The sequence below is a fragment of the Trichosurus vulpecula genome, chromosome 3, assembly GCF_011100635.1.
Source record: "Trichosurus vulpecula isolate mTriVul1 chromosome 3, mTriVul1.pri, whole genome shotgun sequence".
NCBI classification, from domain to species: domain Eukaryota; kingdom Metazoa; phylum Chordata; class Mammalia; order Diprotodontia; family Phalangeridae; genus Trichosurus; species Trichosurus vulpecula.
The window spans coordinates 278,681,509-278,695,503 of record NC_050575.1 but is presented as its reverse complement, the minus strand read 5'-3'; the positions used below and the strand labels follow the sequence as shown (position 1 = coordinate 278,695,503).

General features: G+C 36.9%; 1 protein-coding gene across 1 annotated transcript in view; it reads right to left on the bottom strand.

The window, feature by feature from the left end:
- Positions 1-13,995, bottom strand: part of CFAP61 (cilia and flagella associated protein 61) — a 362,517-nt gene that overhangs the window by 164,557 nt on the left and 183,965 nt on the right. The window contains exon 22 of the mRNA XM_036749971.1: positions 7,685-7,812. Within this exon, the coding sequence (XP_036605866.1) occupies positions 7,685-7,812 (128 nt within the window). The remainder of the gene's footprint in view (positions 1-7,684; positions 7,813-13,995) is intronic.

Here is a 13,995-nt window from a genome sequence, read left to right as displayed (position 1 = left end):
TCCCACATTTGCACTAGAATAGAAAAAATTTTTATTCACATCAGGTGATATATAGAGTAGTATTTTCTAACCTGAACAAATCATGTTTCAGATTTTAAAAAACCCTGAATTTGAATTATAACATTTCTAAGAAAATTGCAGGATAAATAGCAAGAAGCAAATGAATAGTGCACAAATACAATATGATACTAGTGATGCTTGTCAAAGATAATTTCAGAGAATATTAATTTGGGGAGAAAAGTAGATACGTTGAGACTAGAAAAGCAAAAGATAATATTCCTATTATGTTCATTAAGAGGAGAGATTTTCTGACATGTTTAATATGTATAGGTACACACATACCATGTTTAATGGAAAACAATATACAAAAATCAAATAAGATCCATGCCTTTTGACCCAGAGATTACAATGCTAGGCATATACCCTAAAGAAGAAATTGACAAAAGAAAGGCTCCATATACATCAAAGTATTTACAATACACTTTTTGTTGTAGCAAAGCTCTTTGTGGTGGAATTGTTCACTCATTCGTCTTCACTTGAGATTTGATTTTAAGGCTATCTCTGCATACTTCTGGAGGGAAGGTCTGGGCTAGTCCTGCTGCTACTTTCTTGGGGGGTGGGCTGGGGGCAGTATTGAATGTTATGATATTCTAGAATCTCAGGGATAGGCTGGAGTCCTGCAATCTTTCAATGCTCCCAAAATGGTCTGATTCTGAACAAAATCTGATTGCTCACTCCCTTGTCTGAGCTCTGCAAGTTCCTGATATGGATTTTGGTCTGAGCAAAAATAAAATTCTGTTGGACTCAGGTCTCATCAGCTAGCTGGGAAGCTCTGGTGGTTCAGAGTAACAGAACTGTAGGCTCTTCTTTGGTCTGGGATTCCTTCCCTGGTTATTCTTCTGTAGGCTTCAGACTGGGCTACCTGGAACCTGCTCTGCTCCTGGGGTCTGAGTCAGAGCACTGCTGCTTACTTATGAATTTGCTCCTTTCTTGGTACACAGCCAGGGCCTTCAACTGCTTTCTACCCAGAATGCCCCCTCTGGGTGCAGGTCCTTTTCTTAGCCTGCCCTGGATCTGTGAACCAGAACTGGATAGTGTGCAAGAAAGCCATCAAATGGCACCTGTTACCATACTGCCAGTGCCCCAGTATGGGTTTGGGATCTCCTCTTATCTTGATACACAGACTCTCCCTGTGCTAGAGTACTCCAAGCCATATATGCTCATTGCCAAACCCAGTCCCCAGTATCCACAGACCTCTCTGTTTCCCTATAGTGACCTGGCCTGGAAAAGTGACTCACTCTGATTTTTTTTCTTAGATTTTTATCTTTGGGATTTGGTCCAGTGTGTCTTCTAAATCTGTGTGGGAGAGTTTGGGGAGGAAGGAGCTCAGCTGTACTGCTTCCTCATGGTTTGCCATCTTGGCTCTACTTCATCTTTTTAATTTTTAAAAAAGATTCTTCATCATAAAAGATGGCTGTCTGGTAGGGGGAGGGAGAAGGATACAGGAAAAAAATCTAGGCGATTTAAAAACAAAAGATATCAATAAAATCTATTAAAAACAAAAAAATTAAATAAGATGGAAAGATTAAGGAGTGATTATTCATATTACAGAAGGATTTACCACAGGGTCCTTTTAAATAGTAAGCTCTCCAACTGTGTTTAAAATATAATTATGATAATAAATATTTGATACAGACATAATTTTTCATTTTCAGGACCTACTGGGCAAAGTAAAATACTCTTGTATGTAAATTCCTTGATTAAACTCTATACTTCAGCCAGGCATTTGTATTCTAAGCCTTTTATTCTCTATTTGAAGAATGAGGGATTTTGTTCACTTTCATAGGAATCTAAACAGTAAAAAGCCATGGAGTGAAGTTGTATTTGGGAGGAGGAGGGTATGTGAAATCGTGCCATGCAATAATCTGTTTTTGAAGATAAAATCAATCTAGTTCTCTTAGGGTGACTGGGGAGTCAGAAAGGACAGTCCTCAGCTTCTTTCCCACTAGACAGCCCTCCTGTTCCCTTGGAAAGGACAAGAGGGGTGGAGGGGAAGGATGGGCTGCAGCTGCTAGAGGCCTATTCATAGGGCTAAGCTCCATAATGTCCTATTGATTCATTAATTTACATATGATGGATTCAAAAAATAGTAGTCTGACCTCTCTTTCTTTATCACCCTGCCAGATTATAATGATTATCCAAATCAGAGGCATGATTGATTTTTTAAGTCAGATTACTGAGTGTTGGCCTTCTGGGCATTCTTTGGTGAGGAGGTAGAACCCATTCATTTTTCTAAGGCAATATCTTATTTGGGCTAGAGAGTGGATGAATTCCTACACTACTTTTGTTGTGCACATAGACCTGAAACTCCATTGAAAGCAGAGGTAAAAGGAAAATTGCCTGGACTTTCCTCCTTGCAATACGTTCATTCATTCTTTCAGCCAACATTTGCTTAGAGTGTCTTCTATGCACAACACAGTGTACAGTATAAAAAGAAAGAGTCCCTGACCTCAAAGAATGATCTGCTAAGGAAGAAAGATACATATATGTATGTATGTATATACATATATATATACACACACACTATATATATACACACACATACATATACATGTATATATATACACAATATATACATATATACTGTTATATTTATTTGTTATGTGCACACAAATATAACACAATATATGTGTATATCTTGTTATATTTATTATATATGCACAAACATAATAACAGGGTATAATAAGTTCAGAACATAGAAGCCAAGGCAGGAAACAGGATGAATTCAAAAGCATGACATAATACCCATTCCTTTTAAAAATGATAAAAAGCATAGTAATAAATGGAGCTTTTCTTAAAATGATAAATAGTATCTATCTAAAACTAAAAGAAAGCATTATCTAAAATGGGAATAAACTAGAAGCTTTCCAATAAAATCAGGGGTGAAACAAGGATGTCCATTATTACCAACACTGTTCAGTTTTATACTAGAAATGCTAAGTATGACGATAAGACTATATATATATTTCAAGAATCACAAAAGAAAACTACCTTGGTATCTTAAAGCCAGAGGACAAAGTTGAAATTGAGAGAACCCACCAGTCATATCCTGAAAGAAATCCCAAAATGAAAACTACTAGGAATATTGTAGCCTAAATACAGAGCTCCCAGGTTAAGGAAAAAATACTGCAAGTATCCAGAAAGAAACTAGAAACAGTATAAAATTTCTGTGGGTCTACCTACCAAGACAAATATTAAGAACTAATAAACACAATTACCAAATATTCTTCATATAAACAAAGACAAATCTAAGTAACTGGATAAATTTTAATTGCTCATGGGTAGGCCAGATAATATAATAAAAATGATATTACCTACATTAATTTACTTATTCAGTGCCATATCAATTCAACTACTAAGGAATTTATTGATCTGGAAAAATCATAACAAAATTCATCTAGAAGAACAAAAGGTCAAAACTATCAAGAAAATCAATGAAAAAAATGAGAAGGAAGGAATCCAGGCAGTATCAGATCTCAAATGATGCTACAAAACTGTCATCATCAATAGTAAGAAATAGAGAGGTTGATGAGTAGAACAGATTAGGCACACAATGTACAGAAGCAAATTAGCACAATGTCCTAGTGTTTGATCAACCCAAAGATCCTAATTACTGGGGTAAGAACTCACTATTTGACAAAAACTGTTAGGAAAACTGGAAAGTAGTCTGACAAAAACCAAATCTAGACCAACACCTCACACCATCTACCAAGACAAGCTTAAAATGGGTATATGATTTATATATAAAGGATGAGATAAGCAAATTAGTGGAATATGGAAGAAATTACCTGTCAGGTCCATGGATAGACAAAAATATGCACAACGTAACAAGAGCTAGAGATGTTCACAAGAGGTAAAGTCGATAACTTTTATTACATAAAATTAAAAAGCTTTTTGCTTAAACAAAATTGAGGGCAAAGTCTTTGTAGTAAGTTTCTCTGACAAAGGTCTCATTTCTAAGATATGTGGGGAACTGAGTCACAAGAATAACTGAGTTACAAGAATAAGATCAAAGGATATGAATAGGCAGTTTTTAGAGGAAGAAATCCGAGTTATCAATGATCATATGAAATGCCCTAAATCATTAACAATTATAAAAATCCAAATTAAAACAACTCTGATGTGCCACCCCATACATATCAGATTGGCTAAGACAACAAAAAAGAAAAATGGCCAGTACTGGAAGGACTGTGGGGAAACAACTATATTTATGCACTATTAATGGAGTTAGTCCAATAATTCTGGGAATAAATTTGGAACCTTTTCTGAAAAAACTACAGAAACCTTCATGACCTTTGACCCAGTGATACCACTACTAGGTCTCTACTCCAAGGAAATTAAAGAAAGAAGAATAGGACATATATCTATATCTATGCGTAGATATAGATATATGTATGTATGTACATGTGTGTATATATATGTGTGTGTGTATATATAGATACACAACAGTATTGATAGTAGCTTTTTTCTGGTGACAAAGAATTAGAAACTGAGAGTATGCCCATAAATTTCTTATTTTTTTAAACATGGCTAATGCAGAAATTTTTTTGCATGACTATATATATTTCTAATAGGTTTTGGTTTCCTTGCCTTCTTAATGAGTGAGGAAGGGGGAGGGGAAAGTGAGAAAACTCAGAAATGAAAATAAAACAAAACTGATTTTTTTTAAGAAAAAGGAAAGCAGTTTGTGTAAATAAAATAAAATTTAAAAGACCTGAGAGTTTTAAGGGACTTCAAGCTCTATATGTGTCAACAGTGTCATATGGAAACCAAAAAACCTAATGTGATCTTGGGTTGTTTTAAGAGGCATTCCTCTCTTAAGAGAGGCATCCAGGAATAAAGAAGTGATAGTCCTACTGTACACTGCCCTAGTCAGGCTATATCTGGAATATTGTGTCTGGTTTTTTTTTTATTATTTTTGGTTCTGAATTCTCCATCTCTCATCTTCCCCTCCACCATTCATGAGAAGGCAAGAAAAACAAAACCTATTACTAATATGTATAGTTACGCAAAACAAATTCCATTATTAGCCATGTCCCAACAAAGAGAAAAGAAAGGAAACAAAATAAAGAAAATAGGTTTCAATTTGCACCATGAATCCATCAGCTCTCTATCTCATGCTGGATAGAATGTTTCCTCATGAGTTCTTTGGAATTGTAGAATTGTTACCATACAAATTTTCCTCTTGGGAGATGGCCAGTCACTTTACATCAGTATAAGCAAGTTTTTCTGAAACTCTCCCCTTCATCATTTCTTATAGCACCATAGTATTCCATCACATTCATGTACCATGTACCATTCATGTAACTTGTTCAGCTATTCCCCAATTGATGGGCATCCCCTCAGTTTCCAATTCTTTGCCAATTTTTCGGTTCTTAAGCCACAATTTAGAAAGACACTGATAAACTAAAAATGGCCTAGAAATGAAGTTCCATTAAAAAATTAATATTTTACCAATGTTGTCAAATGGTTTTGAATCATATAACACTACAATCTCCAAAGAATGACCATTGAATATCACTTGGACAATGGAGAAATGCAAAGTGGGTGTGATCAGGCTGCAAGACCTAACAAATAAAGAAGTAGGAGGAAAACAGGTAGATGCCCCGATATGCTTCATTTGTGTCCTCACAATGTCACGAGAAAACAAGGTAAACTCCTAGTCAGTCAGTCATTAAACATTTATTAAGCACTTACTATGGTAAGTGTTTGAGAATGAGCTGAGTTTCAATAATGTCGATATATTTCCTTCTGTCAATAACTGGGTAGGGTCATTCCACCATGGTGCTTGAAGGGGTAACTGCTTACTAGGCACTGTGTTAAACACTGAAAAAGAAAGGCAAAAGACAGGCCCTGTTCTCAAGGAGCTCACAGTCTAGCACACTGGTTGACCGCCTTGTGGTTAGCTTGTGGCAGGAAATGGACAAGAGTCATAAGGACAAGGTGGACAGAATGGATGAGGTGTGTATTGAGGGAGGAAACACCTATATTAACGAAATTAGAGATCCATTTGAAAAATGAATAATGTTGTTAAATGTAGACTATCTGAGAACCACTTATCACATTGCTTTAAGGGGAGTCAATTCGAGTTCTTGTTTTACAAAATTTTGTAATACAAACTGTGCAAGTTAACTACTTCTAACAATATATTTTAGCAAATTTTACAACAAAAATTGATAAAAATGAAAAAAGTTTCAGCACTCATGAGAAAAGCCAGGACGCTTGTGATATCTATGATTTTCCTGGGAACGTGGGTCAGTCTTTGCACCTAGCCCAAAGGGACACTGTCCTGGGCTTTGGTTTCTTCTTTAATATCTTAAACTAACAATCAGTGCCCTGACTTGCCTCTCAGTTTCTGCTCTTGCCACTAGTTTCTGATCTACAGGATTAACCTTTTCCCATATCCCAAAGACTACAGGTCTTCTGTTTATTTGTCTTACCACCATTACTAGGCAAGTAAAAATGTTTGAGTATGAGCTGGGTTTCAATAATGTCGATATATTTCCTTCTTTCAATAACTGGGTAGGGTCATTCCACCATGGTACTTGAAGGGGTAAGTTTAAGTTATCTAGAAAATTCATTGGTATGAAATATCTTATTTTCCAACATGTTGGAAAAATGTTGTGGGCTTATGTGTGTGAGAGAGAGAGAGACAGACAGAGAAGAGGAGGAAGAGGAATAAGTGAGGGAGACGGATGGGATCATTCCTTAGGGAGCACCCCATGCTGCCTGATCCCTAAGTGCCCAGAGCCTGGCATTGGAATGTTTCTGATTTTTCCCACTCCCACTCTTCCTTCCAAATAGAAACATTTGTTCCATATCTCACTTCATTAGGGTTTTCTCTATGTACCTTTCAAGAAGATAATTAGATAATATGACTACCTAATATGTTCAATGCAGAAGGCTAGAGAATCCAGGAATTTTCCTCTCTTCACATGTGATTAATGTATATTTTCACAGTGTCCTTGTGGGATCAATAATTGTATAACAGAGAGGAATAAACTTCATTCATTGATTTTGGAAGTCTTTGGACTTCTGCATCATGCCTTCAAGCCCAAGGAAACTAATCATTGGGAACTGTCATTATTCTACAAGATCAAATCAGCATTAGTACTCACATCTCATCAGCATATTCTACCCCTCTGTTTGGCAGAGCCAGGTAAACTCCAAAACCTCCCCATTTCCCACCAGCTACACTGCTCTGGGACTCCTTTGATTTCTCTATGATTTCAATTCAATTCTATAATCATTTATGGAGCATCTACTATGCGCCAGACACTGTGCTAAGCTTCATACTTTGCTGCTGGGTATCTTCCCCCACCCCTGCTTTTAAGCTTCCTCCATTAGGTTGTAAGCTCCTTGAGAGCAGGCACTGTTTTTCTTTTTATTTCTATCCCCAGCTCTTAGCACAGTGCTTGGCATCTAATAAATGTTTATTGACTAACTGACTAAATGAACTGGAACTCAGGACTTCTGATGCCAAATTCAAGGTTCTTTCCACTATGTCACAGCTGCCTGCAGTGAGCAAGAAAAATTATTTTGGCCAGGGAAAAAGTTTCATGTTTGGGTATAAAAGGCTTTAGTAATTATTAATACCATTATTATTTTTAAAAAACCAACTTACCAAAAAATCAGTGTTTCTAAGAAAGAAATTCCAACATTGGATGCTCCAACAACCACAATTCTGGCATTGATAGTCACTTTGGGCTCCAGCATTAGCTTTCTATTTGTGTGATACAGGGCGTAACATGGCTAGAAGAAAAACAAACATAGAAAATAGTAACTGAAGGGGGAAATGATTTGTACCCCAAGATACTATCATTTTATCTTTTAAAATTAGCTAAAATTAATCCAACAATTTCTCAGTTCAACAACAACAAATGGACAGAGGAAGATACAAAGTTAAAATGAAACAGGGTCCTTGACTTCATGGAGCTCTTTTTCTATTAGGGGAATGGGACACATGCACAATATACTATATTACCAAATAACACAAGATAAATTGATTAAAGAACTGCAAGTTCTAGTTCTATTTATTTTTTACCTAAAAAGAGAAATAAGTTAAACTTTAATATTTATATATTATATATTTATATATAATGACATATATTTATAATGATATTTATATATAAAAAGAAAAATAAGCTAGACTTTAATGACATTTATATATGTCCATATGTCAGGTGCACATATTTCATATGTAGCATAAGAGGTATCCTAAGGGAAGAGTATGTACTCTGCAACATGGAAGTACTGACAACCTTTGATCTTTCATTCAATTTTAGTATATTGGGACATATCACAGTTTATGTGGGCTTACTTACAGGGGCTTATGGACTATTTTTATTAAGTTTTAACCAAACTAACCCTCATAAAATGGACAAGTGGTTTTAAAAAGTTCCTGCAAAAGAACAGTGGATTGACAATAATACCAATAAAACTCTGGTTTGTGTTGCCAGAGAGCTTAATATAGGTTCATGGTTTTTCTTTATAAAATCCAGAGCAATTGGTCTCAGAGGTTCATTTTTGTTCTGTTCACTCCAGGAGCCACTTGTGCTAGATATTCATAGAATTCAGTAAGATCAGAGCACCGCATATTAGCAAAGAATCTTTTCTCTTCCCTAGCCACTGAGCATAGATTGGCCTCTGCTCTATACTACATTGAAAAAAACTCCATCAGCCATCATGTTTCTCCTTCTTACCCACTCCTTCATAGGAGACACTCAACTTTTCTGGAGACTTTACCTATTATAAAGGTAAAAGCAGCAAATAAAAAAAGTTTTAAGAGCATGAAACCCAGAAAGGTAAATGATTTCAGGTCACCAGGAAGGAATTAGGGGAAGATGGGGAGGGAGGAAATGGAGAATGGATAAATTCACTAGTTCTCAACCCCATGCCTCATGACACATTCAGGACAACAGCAAGTTTTGTCCCAGTAGATCAGTCCTTTCACAGATCATGTAGCCAGAAAAAGTTCCAAATGTTAATGATTATGGTTGATCCTGTAGTTAATCTGGGATGGCAGTGCCATTCACTTGCAAACAGTCTCCACTTTGGAACTCTTCTGCACCCCCACCCAGAGCTCCAAAGTTCCCTGCCTTCATTCTACCACAAATTTCTACCTCTCATGATCCCTTAGTCTCAAAACTATCTAATGCGACCCCTTCATCTTGCAGATGAGGAAACTGAAGGCCCACAGCTTCCATCAAACAATATGGTACTATTAGAAAACCTCTGATACCTGTAAATATGGATTAAAGAATATACAAAAAAAATGCGAAATGTCTAGAAACTAAATCCAAACATGAAAAGAATGTTACATTTTGATTTCACGAATAATTACTAATATTTTTAACTATGCAGTAAAAAATAGAGTTTCATCAAATAATCACATAAGCTATTCTACTCAATGAAAACTTCCTGGAATAAGTCAAGAAATACTTAAGGAAGTGGATTTTATATTTATACATCATCATTTCTAAACAGCATGTGATTGACACTGTGTATAATCATGGTCGATTTCCAAGGAGTACAGTCCTTTAGCAAATGCAACCAATACACCCAGTCCAGCCTTGTGTTTTGGTTGCTTAGAATAAGGGAGCCTGAAAAACATATTATGTTAGTATGAACAGGTTCTTCGGAGGCAATTAGTCCAAGTTTAATTAAAATGGCTAAAATGTAAACAATTAAATGGAGGGTTGGGGGTCAGAATCCAATGCTCCCTAAAGAAAGGGATGCCTTAATCTATTTCCTTCTGCTGCACTGTTTTCCAAAAGTACGCGCCAACAATAACAGATAGAGCAGTAATGTAATTCATTGGTTAAGAATTATAAGTCATTTATGAAACAGCTCTTGTATCAATGATACAAAGGCAGCATATGAGTAGAACATAAGTTTTTTGTTCTTCACACAATAGCTTTAGCACCAACAGCTGTCATGCTTCAGAAATCACCTTTCTAACAGCTAAGTACACTAACTGTCCGCAGGGAGTTAAGAATTAGGTAGATTGGTCCCATAATACTACTGTATTTTAACAAAACGTCAGGACAAATGACTATATGTTTCCCGGAGGAGTAATCTAGTATCATAATGATTTGCAATAAATTTAATTCTGTACCCCATTTTTCATTAAAAGAATAATTGTTACCAAGTATGATGATGTATCTAATGACAATCTAGTTCTTAAAATTCTAAATTTTATTTTGTTTCTCTAGATTTATTTTAAATGTTTCAAAATTTACCATTTTGAAGGCTTCTACTTCTTGTCATGTTACTTTTTTCCCCTACATATAGGGCAGAGAGATGCTTCAGTGGTAATGCTAATCAAAGTGACTCTTTTGCCAGAACAGTACTGGCCTTGTTTCGCGCATGGGAAGTTTGTTCTATCTAGTGCAAAAGAAAACAGAATACCCTACCTCCTCTCTAGTGTCCCCTCAACACCCAGGTTCTAAGGATAGCATTAAATTAGCACAAAATAACTTTTTCTGTTGCTCTGCTTGTGTCCATAGTCAAAAGATTCTTAGACTGGAGAGCTCATTTTTAGTAAACTTTAATTGTGATAGATCTCATTTTTAATAAGCTTTGCTTAACACCAAAGACCTATGAATGTCTAATGTTAACAATTGTTATTTTACTGATGGAAACAGTATACTAAGCATGAAATGATGTCAGTGATAAAGAAATATTTCACAGGTTACCAAATCCAGCACTAGTATGAAGAATAAGGGCTTAGAGAATTAGATTCTCATCTGCCATACCGTCAAAGAAATGCCAGGTGGATAGAATAAATGAAGCAAAGAGAGGGATTTCTGATTCTGTCTTTCTAATAAAAACCACAGCAATATTTTAAGAGAGAGCTTTTAAAGGTAGAACTCCACAATATATGCTCACAAAAAGGCCTGGAGCATGGTGTGTAAATTGACCTTTTAAATTTTAAATATATCTGCCTTAAGATTGGTAAAAACACAGATCCTACATTTTTACGTGGAGGGAGAAAAAGGATGAGTGAAAAATGTAGTTGAGTTGGAAAAATCAGTGCTTTTATAGAAGAGAGTATAGAGTCTATCCTTGGGGCCTTTAGCTGTGGCCTTTTGACTGAGTCCAAGTTTTATAGACCAAATCCTTTTATTCAGAGGATTCCTTCTGTGAAGTTTGGATTCAGTCAAAGGCCACTTGAGGACCTAGAGGACTACATGTGGCCTTCAGGCCGCAGGTTCTCCACCCCAAGACAGACAATAAATCCATACTATGTAATCACATCAGACCCCTCATGACTAGAGGACAATCCTTTTACTCATAGAATCTGGGAGTTAGAAGGGACTTCAGAGACCATACTGTCCTCCCTATACATGAAGAATAATTTTCACTGTAACATACCTGTCAACATACTTAGCCTCCACTTAAAGTCCTCCAGGAAGGGGGAATCCATGACCTCTTGAGGCGGCCAATTCCACTTTCATTGAATGAGAGTTTGAAGGGACCTTTCAGGTCACGTAGTTCAATGATACTTTCTTATTTTTCAGATAAGGAAAATGAGGCCTACAGAGATGAAGTGCCTTGTACAGAGGTTGTAAGCAGCAGAACTGGGATTGGAGTTCAGGTTCTCTTAATCCAGATCCAATGTGCTTTCCATTGTGCTATATGTTCCTTTTCATGAAGGGCAGTTGTATTCATTGGCAAGTTTTTCCTGATATCAAATCCAAACTTGCTGACTTACAATTCCCATAATCCACTGTTTCTGGTTCTACCTTTAGAATAAGTCTAGTCCCTTCTCCACATGATGGCCCTTCAGATACTCGAAAAAGCTATCATATCCTCCTCCTCTTCCCCTTCGCTCCTTAGTCTTTTCTCCTCCAGGATAAATGTGCCCAGTTCTTTCAACTGATCTTTATATGTCACAGGTACAAGGCCCTTCACCATCCTGGTTACCCTTCTCTACAAACTGAACATCTTATCGATGTATTTCTTACACCACCTCTCCAAGAAATGAATACAATAACTGAATACGATACTCTGGGTGAGGTCTGAGGAAGGCAGAGTACAGTGAGCTTATCAGCTCTCTGTTCCTGCAGACTATGCCTCTATTACTATAGCCCCAAATCACAGTAGGTTTGGGGATACTGTATCACACTGTTGACTCATATGGAGGTTGCATTCCACTAAGCTTCCAGATCTTTTACAGAACCTATCTGTCACTCACAACTTATATTTAAGAAATCGATTATTTGTATTGATGTGCAAGACTTTACATTTATCACTATTCAATTTCATCTTATTAGATTCAGCCCAATGTTCTAGCCTGCCAAGATCCTTTTGGATCCTGACTCTACTGTTAGTTATCCCTCCTACCTTTGTGTCAGCTGCAAATCTCATATGCATATCATCTACGCCTTTATCTAAGGCATTGACAAAAACTGTTAAACAGTGTGGGGTCAAACACAGATTTCTGGGCTACTCCATTAGAAACCTCCTGCACAGACACTGAACCACTAAAAACCATGGATTGAGTCCAGCCACCTAACCAGTTCTGAATCCTTTTGATTGTATCATCTGATCCATACCACTCCATAGTCTTTACATTAGCATACTTTATCAAAAACTTAGCTAAAATCTAGGTAAAATGGATTCCTAGCATTTTCCTCATCTTCTAGTTTAGTAATCCCTATCCAAGAAGGAAATGAAATTACCCTGGCATACTTGGTTCTTATTGAAGAATCCCCCCCACCCTGAACTTGCTATCATAATAATAACAATGATAATAATAATGATGATGATAATAATAAAACATTTATATAGCACTTTAAGGTTTGCAAACTTATTGACATATATGTTAATTCATTTGATCATATATGTTAATTCATTTGACAACAATGCTGTGAAGTAGATGAGGAATCTGACTTCCAGGTCATTTGCCCAGCAAGGTGGAAAACTACATTATCTCTGATTCCTACAACTTCTCACGCCTTTCCAAAACCAAAATTAAGAGCCAAAGATAAAACAATTTCTGCTGTCTCCATGCTCTAGGATATCCAAAACCCAAAAGAAATTTAAAAAAAAACCATAAACTGATTCCTGCTCCTAAGCTCATGAAGAATGCTCTCTCCCCTTCCTCCCACCACTCCTCCAGCTACCAGCAGAGAGGCTTCACTAGGACTTGGATCCATGAACTTTCAACAAAACCCAACCACACATCTTACTTCCCTCCTCCCTCTAGGGCCACAGAGATCTGAGATATAGGCTGCAGAAGTATGTTGGGCCATGACAGCCAGCACTGTGCAGAACTGATGAATAGAGGGACAGGGGCAGGACACCTCAACTCCACATCCTGATCTCCCCTCCTCACAGAACCTTGGAGAGAAAAATTCCAAATGACAGAAATCAATTCTGGCTGCATTTATACCTGTATATACAGCAATACTCTAAACAGTGGCACAGGGGGAATGGTTCAGGGGAAGGGGAGAGGACGCTAAGCCTGAAAGAACTGGGCATTTAGTTGGGGCCAGTTCTATCCACCTAAAAGTAACTTGGGGTGGAGACACAGAATTACCCATCACGGGAGGAAGCTGAGACACTTTGAGATCCAGCACTCAGGGAAAACACCAGGGGAGAAAGTCAGAAAGTGAGCAGAGAGGAAAATAAGGGAGAGGAAAAAAGATTGAAATTAGCAAAGATCTCAGGAAGAAGACAATTCAAAAACCTTGATCATAAGAAGATAAATCAACAGGGAAAACATTAACAGGAGAAGGAAATGTGGGTTCCAGATCTAGTAATGGCATTCGGGCATCTGTGAATAAATATTGCAAGACAAAGGGGAAACATCCAACATTTGATGAGATGGAGGACCCTGTGGAATTTGAAGAAAACATGGAACCTCAACATGCAGTTCCTGAATGGTTTAAGATTATGAGATCAGGGGCAGCTAGGTGGTGCAGTGAG